The sequence below is a fragment of the Frieseomelitta varia genome, unplaced genomic scaffold, assembly GCF_011392965.1.
Source record: "Frieseomelitta varia isolate USP_RPSP 00005682 unplaced genomic scaffold, Fvar_1.2 scaffold_165, whole genome shotgun sequence".
Classification (NCBI taxonomy): domain Eukaryota; kingdom Metazoa; phylum Arthropoda; class Insecta; order Hymenoptera; family Apidae; genus Frieseomelitta; species Frieseomelitta varia.
The window spans coordinates 342259-359001 of NW_025109361.1; the positions used below are offsets into that span (position 1 = coordinate 342259).

Consider the following 16743-nt stretch of genomic DNA (forward strand, 5'->3'; position numbering starts at 1 on the left):
ATTGAATTTTTGTCTTTTCTTTTAGAATGGCGCCAGCATTGTCTCAGCAACCACAGATATCAGTGGCGGAGCGCATAAACGAGTTAGAGAAGCAACAGCAACAGCAACAGCAGCAGATGCGTTACACTTATCTGGACCCAGAAAAGCGCCACAGAGTCTCCGACCCAACGTTAAAAGCCATACAGAAGAAAGCTCTACTTTCTTTCTACGAGAGACATCACCAGGCATCTTGGAGATCGGAGCCGCAATTGGCCCAAGGAACAGCACCAGCGCCTCAAAGTCCTCCGCCTCAACCACCACCTCGTCCTAGACCGCCTTCCTCGAGGCGAGCCAGTTCCGCTTCCGATTACGCCAGTGGCACCTGGCGGGAAAACGGGAATAGGAATCAGAACCAGGGTAACGGAGAGCTGTCGAGTCCGAAGCATCAGCACAGCAACAGCTGTGGTAGTCTTTCCACGGACTTGCTGGGTCCTGTGATAGTTGGGCCAGCTATATCGATCGACGACTGGGTGCCAGAGAGACCACCGAAGAAGCCACACTTGAGAAACGTTTACAACGATCGCGTACCCAGTCCCGATTTACCACCGCCGTCTCCTCCAACAGTGACCGAGAACGAAGTTCACGATTGCGACGATCCGTTGCCGCCTCCTCCGCCTGAGCTCAGCGAAGACTGTTTCACCGAGAATCAGCGCAAGCTCACCACTGGCAATGCTCACCACCAGTCTGAGGAGGCAAAGATTCGCGACAGATCTTGCGACAGACACAAGTTAGAGAGACACTCGGTGAGAAGGTCGAAGCACGGTTCCAAGAGGGATCACGAAAAATCTGGAAAGTCCTCGCCGAATTCGCCGGCGAAAACGTCGGTGTCCCAGGAGCAGGAACAACATCAGTTCGTCAGAGCTGCCGTGGCACTGAAGCACGTCGATTCCGAGATGGTGTTGGAGAACGGTGTCTCAGCTGGATTCGCCACGCACAGAATGGTGGCTACCGGTCGATCCAGTTTGCGATACCCGTCGACGCAGAAGTTGATGGTGAATGGAAGAGTAACGCCAGCCAGGAGAATATCGGAAGAACGGCCTTTCTCCGGCAGGCCCCCAGCTCAACTACCTGATCTCATCTCGCAGCGATACAGCGACTCTGGCAACCAGAGACCTGCCCCTCAAGTACCCGTGGAACCGAGAATCATTCGGCAAGAATCGATGCGAGTGGACGGCACGCGACTCGACGTTTCCGGCTTGCTTAGAAACGACTCTGCCCAGAGATTGGAATCCTCTTCTGGTCAGAGACCTCAGCCACAAGTGCCCAAAAACGTTGACAAAAGTGGTTCGGGCGGCAATCAGTCGAATCAAGCAACGAGACCCAACTATCTGCCTGTTTCCGAGAGTTCCAAATGCGCATCCAAGTATCTGGAAAGCGGAAGCCACGGTTTTACGATCGGTAGTCCGGTAAAGACGGGCTACGAGGCCAATTCTAAAATGTTCCCGTCAGAGTCGAGTCCTCAGAAGTACCACGAGCCGCCGAAATACGTGCCCAATCATCACCAACGTCACGGAGACGTAACACAGAGGAACTACTACGCCCTGCCACCCAAATACATGGACGCGCCGAAACAGAAGCCACAACCTCAATGTCCCACGGATAGATACGGCGGCAGTGGATCGCCTAGTTCACCTCCTCCGCCTCTTGCGCCGCGACAGAACACACCGGGCAGGAAATCGTTGCCACCTCCGCCGCGGCCGGCTCCTCCACACGCGCTGCAAGGGTAAGTTTGATGAGATTTTCTTTCTTGATTTTGTTTTGCAATGAATCTCGTCGTTTCTCTGTCACATCATTCTTCGTCGCTGTTAACGAGTTTGAAGAAATCGGTTGGTTCGCGAAAAGTACCAGACGAACTGCCGCGTTGCTTTTCGGCGGACGTTACACGTTAATCGTTAATTTTTCGTTGCGTTTCGTAATCGCGAGGATCTCTCGCGGGCCGTTCGTTTTACGGTCGTCAATTAAAGATCTCGAAAGAGAGGGTCGAAACGTCTGTCGAAGAAAGGCACACGGTATGCGATCGTCGAACAGTTTGAGCCACGGAACGCACACGATCCTGTAATTGCGGCGTAATTGAATGGTAAATGGCTGCTGCCGCCGCCGCTTGGCGCTCGCTGGATCCTCGTCTATTATACGTATACCGTACGGTGTCCCATCGTGCGTTTCGCTTATCCTGCGATCGATCAGTTGAATTAGAGGTAACCGCGGGTACACCTTACCCTGTGCTGTCGACGGGATGCTTATTAACGGCTCTCGAAGATCGATAGATCACTCGTGAACCCGACGCGCCACGTCGCGAAAACTTTCGGTCATCCCTCCGGTTTGTCGCCGCGTCGTTTCATCGATCAAAGCTACGAACAGGGGTTTGCTTTCTTTTCTGGTCTTACCGCTTTGAGAAAAGACGCGAAACGATTTTACTGAAATTCCTTTTCCTCGAGAATCGGCGTTAATCGCCAGGTCTAACTACGAAATGCGATAAAAGCGCGTTAATTTACGAACGTGTGACACAATATCCTTGAATTGCGGCCTAAATCCGCAGATTGCGGAATTGGATTTTGCTCGCGAATTCTTAAGGATTAACGTTAAAAGCTAGAAAATTTGCGAACCAGCTTTAAATATTCACGCTGTAAAGAAACTAGCTCGTACGAGCGTTGGGCAAGAATTACCGACGGATTATCAACCTACGAAGCCAGACGAGATCACTCGATGCTCGTTCTTGCGCTGGATTTAAATCCGGGAACTCGTAAATCCCCAGGGATCAACGCCGGCGATGTCGATAGTTCGGCTCGCTCGTTAATTATTTTCTCGTTCGTCCGCTCGACCGAATCGTATGCATTACCATGAGATTATCATTGCAAATCTAACGGTGCCCATTACCGCCGTTGATTTACGAGCGTGTGACTTTCCCTGAATCGCGTCCGATGAGAGTCTTAAAACGACATCGTCGTGCCAGTCCGGCGAATCGCTGCTCGGTACTCTTTACTTTATCTCCGCTGATTTTAGTCGTCACGTTCCCCGCAGATTCAACAAGCTCCGGAATCGCAAACTCCCTCTTTTCAACATTTCTCTCCGCGGCGAGTTTCTTTTGTTTCCGTCGCGTCCTTGACGCAAACGTTCATTGCTCGAGAAATCTCGCGCAATTGCCAGAAGAAGCGTAGAAGCGATCTGTCGAACGTTAATTTGCGGATCGGTTGAAACGGAAATCGCGAAACGAATGAGGTTTTAGCTCCTCGGAACCAGTCGAGGTCGCGAGAAGGAAAAAAGTTGTCAGTGGCTTCCTCGTGACGTGAGTGCCGGCGTTCTTGAAAAAAGCAAGAACTCGGGCAAGGTCGATCGCACACGAAGCTCCCTGCTTCATCGGCGGTGGCAGGAACGTGGTAGCGCGTTTCACGGAAGCGGCGATTCTTCGTGACCCAGCGCCTCTTTGTCCATCGATCCGTGATTTTTTGGGTCACAGGACGGGTCTTTGACCGATCGGAGAATCCAACGGTCGCTGGTTACACATCGAGTAGCCGAACGACTCCGTTAATTTTCTTCCACCGCGGTGGAAGAAAATTAACGATGGACTAATAGTAATTGCACGGTGGCGAAGATTCATCGGCCGGACAGAGTCCGTTTACCTCACGGAGGGCGCAGGATATAGGCTCGATCTCACCGAGCGATAAATCTTTTCACCTTTCTTTTGTTTCGTTCTCGCTCTGATTGGGTGACCAGGTTGGCTTCTGTGACGGTCGAGCGATCGTCTGCCGACGAAGGAGATTCCGACCTCGCGACACGGTTCGAGGAGCAAACGCTTCGCTCCGCTCTGACCTTCGACAGGAAGAGACCAGACAAAGAGAGAGAGAGAGAGAGAGAGAGAGAGAGAGAAATCTTCTCTGTACAACCAAGTTGGCAGGTATACAACGTCGTTGCCGATTCTCCTTGCCTGCCACCTCTCCCTCTTTCCTTCGTTCGGGGTATTCAAGCGGAGGCTTAACCTTTCGGCTAAAACCGAAAGCCACCAGGCAGAAATGTCAGAAAAAAGGTTACCGCGTGGTACCACGCGGGCGTGTTTGCTAGCCTGTTCTTCGGCGCTCGATTATGCTCGCTGTGGCACTGCTTGTGTTCGTTTCACCGTGCGGATGGAAGAACGCGTGAGAATTCGTCGACTATTCGGCCTCGTTCAACGAGATGCCCGTGTGCAGCGAGTCAGAACACGACACGGCAATACTCAACGTTCGAATCTTCTCTCAGCTGTGCTTGCACGTTCGGGGAACGGTAGTAGACGATGTTGCACGAGAAATCGCGCGAATTAATTTTTCTTCGATAGTCATCTGGATAACCACCGGGAACCGGCGGGAAAAATGTGCTGATTTAGATCGCGGATACCACTCGAGGCGGTGTAATCTAATCGCGCGATTGCGATTACGTACGCCACGGCCTCGCACTCGGCTCCTCCCGAGTGCGTAGAAAATATGTTTTCTTCGCAGGAAACGTCTCTCTCTCTCTCTCTCTCTCTCTCTCTCTCTCTCTTTCTCTCTCTCGGTTCAGTTGCCGCAAATTGAAACAATCCCTGGAATAGATCGACGTTTCACTTGGTACGCGAGCGCGAAGCCGTTGGAAGGACGTTCTTCGAAAAGAAAAAAAAAAAAAAACTCGAGACCACTCTGATCGAGGAATTACGTGACTACCCACAGCTTAGTTATCGATACTCTTTATGCTGGCGGTTTCGCTTTCCGTTGCGAGTTCGATGCTCGAGGAGATTAATGATCACGTCTGTGAATATATGCGTATCAGTCCATGGAAATTGACTTTAAAACAATTGTAACCTTTCAGAGGGAAAAGAACAGTGAATTGAAACTATTGTCCAAAACTTCAAATAAAAGAACCATAATTTATTCGAACTAAAAGTAATATCCAATGTACCACGTTCGACGATCCAAGTTATGCGTATTTCTTGGAAACAATGTTACTTCGGAGACGGTTTCTCAGATGTGGAACACGATTGATCCACGCGACTGATCCCACTTTAGCCTCCAATTGTTTTAATGAGCAATGTTTCATTCTTTAAGCTGCAAACTCGGGCGAAACTCGTCTGGTTAGATGTCACTGGGATCACGGTGTTCGAACCGAGCTCTTCGAATCGTACCTTACTCCCTTTCTTTTCGTCGGTGCACAAGCAAAACTCGTTTGATTCTGCACCTGAGGTTGCACGGAGGCAAGACCGCGACCTCGACAGGGTAACCGACGAGTACGCCAGGTATCGCTTAACACCGGTTACCTGTCGTTGTGTGTTGCCTCCGCTCTTTGCCACGTCGGATGACACCGCGTAAGGGTATAGCCGAGGAAGAAAAAGAAGCTCACGGTGTGTATCGTATTATCGCGAATCGAGACCATTCTCTCATTTTGTCGCCATCGCGCTTCGAATCGAATACTTGCTCGCGTCAAGGAAATTGGAAAAAAATTTTCTTTTTTCTCGAACGCTGACACGAAAGTTGAACGAAGAAACGTGCAATTACATGGATTTTAATGACACTGGGGATTCTTTTAAAGACACTCGATATGATACCGCAATGTGAAAAAAATATTAAAATATTATTAAAGGGCAAGTAAAACGTGTTCTGATAAACGACGGTTGTTATCAAGGTGTGTATTTAATCAACGTTTTTAGCAACGATAGATATCCGAGAACGATTTTAAAAGTCTTTGACAAATATGAATTATTACGTCACGGCTATAGACATTGCTTGATTTCGATTATGATTAAACAATCTGACCTCTAACCGCTAAAGAGAGTGTTCAACGGTCGATCGTGGAAAGATTTATCGCACGTTTCTTTTCAATATATATTCAACTCGTTCGATACGTGAATTTCGAAACTAGAGAATTTTATTTGCAGTTCGAGCGACGCCGGATTGGTTATCTGCAAAATATCTGTATTTATCAAACGTAGTTACATTTATCGGTTCTCGATCTCGTTAGAGAAACACGAGTGCGCATCATCGTTCGATATACCATATGTACTTTTAATTAAACGCTCTATCTACACGGATGTGAATCATAAAGATAATCCACTCGTTCGATGAAATTAATAAAAATGAAAAAGTGCTACATCGCTGAATGATATTTTATTATCGACAACGTATAGCCTTCGAAGCACCATTCGATCGTTCACACGATCATGCAAGAAGCTGCATCGTAACGCGTCGTGTCTGCTAATTATCGGCAGATAATTGAAATGAGAACGACGCCAGTCGTTCTGGCGTGACGGCAGAAGTATAGTACTTTCGTCGAACGAAAAGTCGAGCACAATGATACACTCTCCTTTGAACCAGCCTTCCACCAACAACTGGTAACGTCCTCCCTTGCGTCCTCCGATGCGTGGCAAGACTCGTTTGACGACTCGCCAAGGAACGAGGTCAATTGCATGCAATTCTGACTAATTCTAAGCGGGTCTAGAAGCGACAGTGGTAATACTGGTAGCGTACACGCTTTCGTTAACCAGCCGTTTAACATCCGACGAAAAGAAAGTGCGTCACGTTGTTTTGGGATTTCATAATTGTACGCGGACAGTTCGGGCAAAAGTAAGATTCGTACACTGTGCAACGTGCAAGTAGCTCCATTTTTTTCTTTTCCTTCTTTTCTCTTTCGTTTCACTCGACGCAGCCGACCACATTGCTGTAACGTTATGAAATCTTTAACGTCTGGTTAGATTGATTTTTTTTAAAAGGCCGAATTGGTATACCTAATCGACAGTGTGCTTTCTGCTGTGCGTTTCGAAGAACGGAAACGCCTACCGCGGGAGCCTGTTCGAACATTTCTCAGATAGCCAGACATACATATTGGAACAGATATATGTATATATACGCCGGTCGTGATATAATGATTACAGACTTTTCTGATGGGTCGTTTTATAAGCAGCTTTTACGCGGATAGATATTGATTCGAGCGATTTGTTGCGTAACGAGTTTCTTCTTGTTCCTCGTTAACCTCGATCATCACCTTCTCTACGCGTTTCCTTCGTCTTCCTATATTTTCGAAATTACCAGCACTCTGTCTCTTATCTCTGTTTGTATTAATTGAGGTCAAAAATCTAGTCTAGTTAAAAAAAAAAAGGAAAATAAAAATATATGAAGCAGTAGATTGAACGTAATTTTATTTAGAAATACAACAAATCTTCTTAAATTAAATATTTCCTTTACTGGTGTTATACAAATTTCATAGAAATATATAAAAGGCTGATAGATCATATCACGATCCAAACTGTCGAAAATCTAGTCTGTTCTCAAAACATAGTTATGTAACGTAATTTGCTGGCTGTGGACGAGCGTCCACGTCCCGGCACCGACTTCGTTCCGAGCGAAGCGTCGCTGTTCCGTCGTTGACGGGGAAATAGCTGCGCCGGAGAGAGCCCCGGGAGAATAAGGAGCAAGTGACAGGGGACAGAAATGACAACAACGAACGGAGAGACAATGGGCAGCGAGTCGAGACTGACGGACACCGGACACGGAGTCACGGGAGCGTCTCGAGGAACGGTATCTTCACTCACGACACTTTATCTCACGAGTAAATGGTTAAATTGCTCGACATTATTAACCAAGCTCAATTTACCGTTAGAACACGTGGACCATCCGACGAAATATTCGAGCCTCGATCGAGGCTAATTCCATCGTAAAAAAAGAAAAAGAAAAAAGAAGAAGGAAAAAGTATCTACGTGGCCCTTGCACCTGGGTAAACACGTGCACCACCTACGTTCGAACGAAGCCCGCCTTCCATCGTTCCGTTCAGTCAAGCAGTCCAGTTTCGCCGGCGTTCCGTTTAATTGGCTCCTGTTAACATCAATTCACCGTGTCGACGCTCGATAAGGCCCACCGTTACCTCGGAGGTGTTTTGCTTTCTGCAGCTTTCACTGCAGGTTCGCTGGTTTTACTTTTTTCCCCTCCCTGTCCTCTCGGTGTGTCCTTTGACTCGACATTTATCCTTGTGTTTTCCGTTAACCCGTCGAGCGAATCGTTTCCACGCAAACGCGAGGAAAGGAAAATAGCGAAGCTAAATGGAACGTCATTATCAACGCAACAGCCAAGCGTGTCTCGCTTATTAAACGACAGCCGCGACTCGTCGGTCAAAATCCGAAGTTCCGCCGCGAATATCTTAATAGATAGAAAAACGACTTGATTCGTGGAAGCGAGCCCTCCCCTGTTTCCAACTGAAGCCACGTGTTTCCAACGGAACGGTTTTATTATTACAATGGATGGTCCAGGAGCTGGCAAACGGCCGGGGCAAAAAGCATATTAGACCTGGGCGCTTCCGAGACCAACGATTGTTCGCGAAGCCACGTGCGGTCAAACTGTTCTGCAATAAAGGCTCCGGATCGTAAAGTTTCTGGCGCGTTCGCCGGAGTCGACTGATCCGGCGATGAACGAGCGATAGAAGGAGCGCATAAACGTCCGCGACGTTTCACCGACCTCTCGGGACACGGCGCGGAGAAAATCGTTGACCGCCAGTCTCTGGAAAATTACCCCCGAGGTTCAGTGACATCGGTGGCCAGGAATATAACCGCGACTGTTGTTGCACCTGCAGGAAAACCAGCCGTCAAACCGCAGAGAGATCACGGGTCCTCCGCTGGTCTACGGAGGACGTTGCTCGTCCTCTCCACGTCCTAAGAACGAAACGCGTACGCTGCGATATAAATAGAATGACGCGATTCCGGAAATTCGAATTCCAGAAGTTTAGACGAGAATAACGAGAAATGACGTGATTGAACGTTGGAAGCTCTGAGGCTGGTGGCCGACTATTTCTTGCGAGTCTTGATAAACGCCTCAGGCGCGTGTATGTGAAGAAATATAAACAACTATACAATTTATACACTTGTATATTTTCGACGTTCATCCAAAAGCGCTACAGTTCGTCCGATCTTAAATTAGATCTCGATCGGTGCTTCCCTTTCTTTTTCTTGGTACCAGATGAGCGACGTAAGCGAGCCATCCCATCGTTGCGAGTCACTAATTTGTGTATAACTTATCACTATTATTTGTTAAATATAGTTTATTTCATTTAGAATTAGACTGTTTAAACTAAGCCGTGTGAGTCTTATCCCACTTCTGATATATAAAGAATACAAGATTCGTGGAATAAATTCCACGTGGAATTTGCAAGACTATTTCAGAGTATTCGGGATATGAGTAACAGCGTGGAAGTGAATGGGGAACGATAAATATGTCGGTTAGAAGTTTATTCAAGAGCGTAGATTCGGGGTAAATTAACCGCGACCGATGCCAGCGGGCAGAATTTAAACCAGAGAGATGATAAATTCCTCTGGTTGGAACTTGAGTATCCTCGATCCGAGTGTTCTCGCGAGACAATCTCCAAGTATGATGCAAATCGCGGAACGACCCGCATAAACCCGACCCGAGGGTTGTGGTATTATCGTAATAGAGTTTGCAGCAATCCGCGAGAGTCGAACGTGACGAGGGCTTACGCGTGTTTCCATCGTTCCGTTGTCTGCGATGTGCAACGTGTTGGACACTCGGCTGTTTGCATTACAATTACCAGCCAGACCCGTGGCTGAACTTGCAGATTTCAGTTCGAGAAATAACACGACGAATATCTCGTCGGCTTACCCGAGCCGGACGTTTGGCAAACAGATGGCAGGCAAAAGTCATCTGGCGAACAATCATTGTAAATATGTATCGACGATCTCGACCGAAGTGATCAATGGACCGACGAATATTCTTTGTACGAAATGCAGCTTGCGATACAAAAAGAAAAAGAAAGAAAGAAAAAAGGAAGGAAAAAGTAGATGTGCAAACGTGAATGGAAAGTCCCAAAGCGAGTCGACGAGAGACCAGATGTCATCGACCAGATTGTGATGTTCGCGACGCAGATCTCGATCTGATCGACGGCGCACCGTGATGAACGTCGTCGCTCTGCGAAATTACACGGCGCCGTAGGTGAATTTATCAGACTAAAAATCCGACAGATGAAAGGACGCATGATAAAATTAATGGACGAGTACGCTAACGTTTGATTCGCAGTTTGTTTTTCTTTCGCCTGTTCGCCGCCTGTTCGTTAGGCATCAATAGCAGCTGAAATGGACGATTGAGCCCGCATACGATGATCCAGGGTCGCGAGTCGACCGGAATAGCGATCGCGCGTGCACGACAGTTACATTAAAAGTATTAGCTAGCAGCGTTCGGAATAGCGAGTGACATCACCGAGCAAAAGTCAGATGGTTTTACCTGTGCTCGAGCTGGCTCGAGCTGTATTAGCGATTCTCGATCGAGTGTCTTGCAAATATTCGTACGTCACGTCCATCACGAGGGACATATATCGACTAATTCATTTTGAAAGCGTAGACTCGCGAAGATCGACGAGGGCTGAATATCTTTTTTGATATTGAAGAACGTCGTCGCGGAGAAACATAAATTTTTAACGTAATAAAGTTTTTAACGCAATCTCGATTCTCGGTGGATCGAGGAATTTATCTTTTTTGGATGCCTATTAGCGGTTTGCCTCGAGGAGGCAAACTTTCGCCGGAGCGTCTGCGCCTTCGACTATTATGATAAGAAAAATATCTGCGCGAAGCGAGGTAGGCAGCATTGCCCTGGTTCTCGTAATCTGTCATTCCGCTCGCTGCGGAACGAGAGCGAAGTATAAACGCACTTTCTACCGCGTCGTTTTTCCAGCTGGTCGCGGAAGTGCGCCGATAACCGCTCCATTGATAAATGGGTACAAGCCTCGCCACTTTGCAATGTGTCGTGCATTTCAACGACTCTGGTTGCCCTCGCGGCTCTTCCCATAACCCTGTGCGCGTAACTTTTGCACAAGTTCTCCACCGCCAACGATACATTCGTCGCGTCGAATCGCGAAGTATCTCTTCGATTCCAGATATTTGGCTCGCGTCCAGCGTCGGCTGAACACAACGTTGAAAATAATACCGACTTCCTCGAGAAACGAGCGAAACTCACGTAGGGCGTAACCTCGCGCGCTGTAACAAGCACACAAGCTGGCTTTTATTTATAGAAACGTTGCGTGCAACATTTTAGTCGTTGAAGACGTCAGCGTAATAACCACCTCTTTGTCAAACGTCTCCGCTCGCACGAAATGTTCCTTCGCTCGGGACTAGAATTTGGAAAGTTGCCCGACTCTCCAGACAGCCTCCTGTCCGACGTCCGCGTCGAAACCACGGACCCACTGGCGCCAAAATAGAATTCCAGACCGGCGCGGCCTGCCGGCTGTCCCTTGGACAAATACACGCGGCCGACGACGACGCGCGCTCGCCTCCGTGTTGGTCGAAAATCGTATCTCACGGAGTTTCGGGCCAGGGCGATTGTGTTCGCTGGAGAGAAGAGGAGTGAGCAGGATAAAAAGTAACGGTGCATGGTACACGAGCACACCTCTCTCGATATTACTCATCGCGCTCAGCTTTTGGTCAGGACCGACCATAAAAATCAGGTGAAACTGGCTCGCTTGGGCGCGTTTTGTTTCGTTTCTTTCTTCCTTCCTTCCTTCCTTCTTTTTTGTCTGCCTTCTTTCTTCTTTTCTTTTTACCCCCTTCCCTTCCCTTCCCTTCTTTCGTTTTACCCACGACCCGCTCGTCGTCCACGGTGGATCTCGCGATGTTATCGTGGCTCACGTTCCGTCCCCGTGAATTCCATTCGTCATCGAGAGATCGTGGACAGGATGCCAGCCAGCGTGGCTGTACGCGCGATAAGTAGAAGTCCTTATTTTGACTCGTTCGACTGGCCACGGCATTTCACCCGATCAATCAAATCGGACGCGGACGCGAACGTTCGATGCTTTCTCTCTTTGTCTCTTGTTATTTCCATCCGATACGCGCGTTTTTCCTGTGTTCTCGCGAAGCGTTTCGGGTGAATGGAGAGGGGGGGAGGGTGGAAAACAAACTAGGAAGAAGGAACGAGGCCTCGTATTTTCGATCGATCGAGAGCGTGAAAGAGAAGAAACAAGCTGGAAGTGTGTGCACGGTGGTGGAAGAGGAGAGGAGGTGAGGTGAGAGAGGTCTTGGCCAAGTATACAACGGCGTTGTGCGTCAAACTCACTTACCTACGACAATCGCCGCGGGCTGTGCCGGTTTTCTGTCTCGGGACGAGCCGCGATCCGCTCGATCTCGTCGGGCAGGCCTGTTATTACACGGGAATGCGAAAAAGGAGGACCGGACCTTCGCAGATCGAGGAAACTGTTAAAAATGTACGGCCGTAGCTTGAACACGCCTGACCGCCCTTCGCTTCTAATAAACGTGGCTAACGTACCGAGGAAGACGTAGACGTGCCGCGTATATAGAAAAGATTCAGCGCGTTGGGAGGCGGCCGAGTCAGACGTCGATGGAAATTAGATCTCGTCTAGCATCGCTAATAGATCAACCTGTTAACCGGCAGAGACAAGTTAACTCGTCGTACAGTTCTTGGGCATCGTCTCTTGAACATTGTCGTTTCTTCGCAAGCTATTTCATCCCGGTTCGTCTCTTGACGAAGAGATCAATTTTGTCAAGAAAAAAGTGTTCCAAATAATTCTGAATACTTCTGACCCTGTGGATAAGAAAAAAGAGAGGAAAAAAAAAGAAACGAAAACAGAAGAAAATTCCCTTCGTATTTCTCTATTCGTCGATAAAATTGGCCAGTATCGGCAGCGGCGAGCGTCCAAGTTAGCTCGCCACCCCTTGTCGACGCTCCTCGCGATCTTGTATCATCGGGACGCATTGTCGAAGATCGAAGATTGCACGAGGCTCGTGTAAATTACGAGGCGTGTGCGTGGACCCGACGTGGGCTCGCGTTCAAGCCCGCGTGGATGCCGCGGAGATTTAATCGCGACCTCGAATGAATACCTCGGCCATGTTTATTACGCGAAAAGGATAATCACGCGGCCGGTACAGATCGACGGAGATGACGTTTACAGCGTTCTCTTGCTGGACCGGCAGCGGCGAGAGCCACGGTGTCCTTTTTCCGAATTGTCGTAAACTCTCGCTTCGCAACTTCGGCAGTTGTAACATATAAATTACAGCATTCGCGGCTTGTGCCCCGCCGTGGCCGTAACTCACGGACGTTGTCCTCCTAGGAAACGAGTTATGATTCGAGATGTTGCAACTTGCGAATCACCGGTCCGTAGCGTGTAATAATCCATGGACCAACCGCCCATTTAAGAATTAATTCGTAAATGCTTGTTGTTTACCGACAAGCTGAACGATTTAAAGTACGAACGATGTAGCTTCCATGATTTCTGTAACGTTAAAAACCAGTTCGATATATTCGTATGTATACATATATGTATATATATATATATATATAAGGAATTTAACTTCTCGTCAGTAGCATATATTTGTATTGCTTGCTCCAAATCCAAGTTAATAGTTTATGTATGTATATTATCATACAAACTGTTGACTTGGACTTGAAGCAAACAATACAAATGTATTGACTACTGACGAGAAGTCAAATCGATATATACGATACATACACGTGTATTGAATATGATACGCGTATATGACAACCAATACGTTAAACTCCGCCATCCCACTCAAGTACCCGCTTCATCCCCGCACGGAAGATTCGAATTCGAGGCACAGGGCACGGCCGCGTCATCGCCAAACGAAAGGCAATCGAGAAAAGAGCGAATTACACATCTCCGAGTTTATTAGTCGCTCTTTAGACATCAAATTAAACCGGTTCCCTAGCCAGATACATCTCGTGCCGTTTCCACCGTAGCACGGTAGTAGTCGGGTAGACCTGTCAACGGCGTTAATGTGATTCAGGGGTGCGAGCATGAGCGTTCCCCGTACTATTTACATGCGTACAGTTTGCCGGTTCAGATCACAGGGGAAGATAATGAGACACGTTGACCTGTCGTGGCGCGTTCGTCCCTCGTTTGGGCCCCACGATCCTGGGCCCTCGATCCGCTTCGTGCATCTTCGGACCACGTCGCCTGTTCCGTCCTTGTCCGCCGCTCCGACGCCTTTCTATCTCCCTCTCGCTTGCTCGCCTTTCCCCACTCTGAACGCCGCGTCGACGTCCGCGACCCGTGACTCCCCAGTCATTCCGTTGACAGCGTTCGTGGCGTTTGTGTCGTGTCGCGATCTTTCCTTTGAAAAGTCGATGACAGCTGTCAACACTCTCGGCAGAGAGGCAGCGGTATCGTCGATACGTGAACGCGATTCGATCGTGGTTTGTCCGTCGTTCTCGTTGTTCCCCGACTGCTTTCCTTCCTGTTCAAAACGGAGTACCCGAAGAAAGTGAAGCGGGGATTAAGGGGATGTTGACAAATGTGTGATTAGTTGTACGGTGACGGGGCACAAAGGAAGGCGAAAACGCGAGTGGATAGCATCCCCCAGCGAGCGGGAGATACGATGAGCTGAGGTGTTTGTAACGCAGCGACACGAGCACACGGCCGATGGACAGATGTTGAATCTGAACATTTACAACGTCGTGGGCAGTATCGGCACGATGGTCTTCGGGAGCAACAAATTTCGGATACGGAGGTACGTGGCCAAATGTCAGATTCGGTTCAACGAACCCTTACCAATCTCTCTCTCGCTGGAAATGTCACGTCCGTAGAGGAAAGGAGAAAATAAAAACAGAGAATACGCAGAGAATAGAGCTGGTGGACGTATTAACTTATAATTCCGAGCGAATGCTCTTTGGTCACGTATATCGTTCTCTTTGTAAATACAACGTAAACCCGTAGAACTCAATCTTATCTCAGACTTTGGATTTCACTCTGATCTAACATATCATCGAACCTCATCTGTGTATCTTCCGTATCTTTCGACGTAATCTATAACCACTTGTGCGTTGGGATTTCGAGAAACACAGTTCGCACAGTCATCGGTTTGTACAATACTCGCGCGATATGATTCAAGTTAAGAAGTGACGGGAAGCGGAATTTTGCCGATTTATCGTGCAAAGGAGACGTAGGTTGCACGTAGGAAGCGAGAGTCGGTTCATTAGAGCGCAATTGGTAATAACCGTTCGTTCGCGATTCAAGGCACGTCGAGGAGGGTCGTGGGTTCACGCAGGAAGAGTAGTCAAGGAGGCGTGCACCAATAGAAAAGAAAAAGAAGCAGTTATCGCTTCGTTCATTTTCACCTGATAAAAAGATACAGAGTGGCTTCACTGATGCGCCTTCTATCGGAGGCATATTTGCTTGCGTGTATTGTACGATAAGTAGAAAGTTTATCGGCCAACGAGCTTTCCGCTTGACACTGATGGATGAACGCGTGTACGGTTTTCTTGTCGCGGGCCACAGGTCTTGAGTGATCCAGTCGCAAAAAAGATCCTCGGAACGAATTAACAGTGGACATGGTTCTCTAGGCGATCAAAGTTCACAATTGATCGCCATCACGACCGATTTTCGACCGTGACCTGAACATGCTCTGCCTAACATGTTGGTTCTACGGGCGGACACGTATTGTAAAAGAAACTATAAACTCGGGACCGAGTTCGAAAACGATTTCTTTGCTTCTCTGCGATGCTAGTGGAATGGCAGTAGATCGGAAAGTAGAGTCATCGAGAAAATATTCAATGTTTTGCCGGGACAACGTGACAGACGAAGCTTTGAGAAAGAACGCGTATGAATATCGAGGCATTACCTGTTCGAAGGCTTCTCGTGTCCACCGCTTCTTCTGGAAGCCTTGCAACAACGTACCTTCGAACAAAGAATCATCTACTAGTCGCCGTTCGTTGGGGAAATAAAATATTGATCGTTGCCTCTGACGCAGCAAACCGCTCGAGAATCGTTCCGTTTCTTCTCGACAATGTCCATCAACCGACCGGATAAGCGAAATTAGCGACGCCCATTATACGCTCGAGCCCGTTGAATTTTAAGTTTCACCGACCACGAGGATAGCTCGCGTGGAAAAACCGTTCGACCCAAGCAAGCAGACTGACGTCTCTGGCTTTCCACGTGTACCCGTTTTAATTAACCCATCCATCGGACGTGCACGTATACATGTATATGTACAGGCGCTCGATACGGTCTGTAGATAGGTATAGGACGGCTAGTTTCAGGGGAATCGGTTTACGTAGCCTAAGAAGTAACCGAGCAAGCGAAGCCTGGGAACTATCCGTTCGATACGGCCGCAATAGGCAAGAAAGAACGGCAAAGCGAGCGTGTCTTTCGTTCGCCGACTCTCCTCGCGGGCTCGTACTCTATTTGTCGTGCTTCGTGATTCTCATAGAGTATCGCGCAAGGACGCTTTATTTATCGGAGTCGACGATCGAGATTTGTCGCCGGGTTTATTGCCGATTCGCGGCCGATCTATGAATAGTCGTATTCACGTCCTAGCTATTCGGTACGTAACGATGCGTGATCGTCTCGTATCTTCCTTCTTCTCTTCACTCTCATCCTTACCTCCCTCCCCCCACCCCCTTCCGCTCCCTCCCCGCGAATTCACCGCGTACGCGTGTTTCTTTCTTCGTCTTCCCCCCTCCCCTCTCTCTTTTATCCAGTACGCGCGCTCTTCCTCCCAATCTCCTAACTACATTGTATGTACACCATGTGGTAGGTTGTTATTTAACTGTCGGATCAAACGAATATTTAACCGGTTAATTTAACGTTTACACGTTACAACGCGACGGCCGTATTTATTTCCGCTTCTTGCCGCCAGCAACCAGTGTCTCGCGTATTTACGTGTTGCAGTATACGTTAAACGTGTTAAACTCGAACGTGTTTATCATTCCTCTCGCCTCCTCTTTTCTTTTTTCTTTTTTTTTTTTTTTT

The 16743-nt window shown here is 48.2% G+C and overlaps 1 protein-coding gene across 4 annotated transcripts in view; it reads left to right on the forward strand.

Annotated features, from left to right (window-relative positions):
- LOC122538499 overlaps positions 1-16743 on the forward strand; it is a 175760-nt gene that overhangs the window by 125167 nt on the left and 33850 nt on the right. For all 4 annotated transcript variants that reach the window (XM_043672638.1, XM_043672639.1, XM_043672641.1 and 1 more), the window contains one exon: positions 26-1762. In XM_043672638.1, the coding sequence (XP_043528573.1) occupies positions 26-1762 (1737 nt within the window). The remainder of the gene's footprint in view (positions 1-25; positions 1763-16743) is intronic.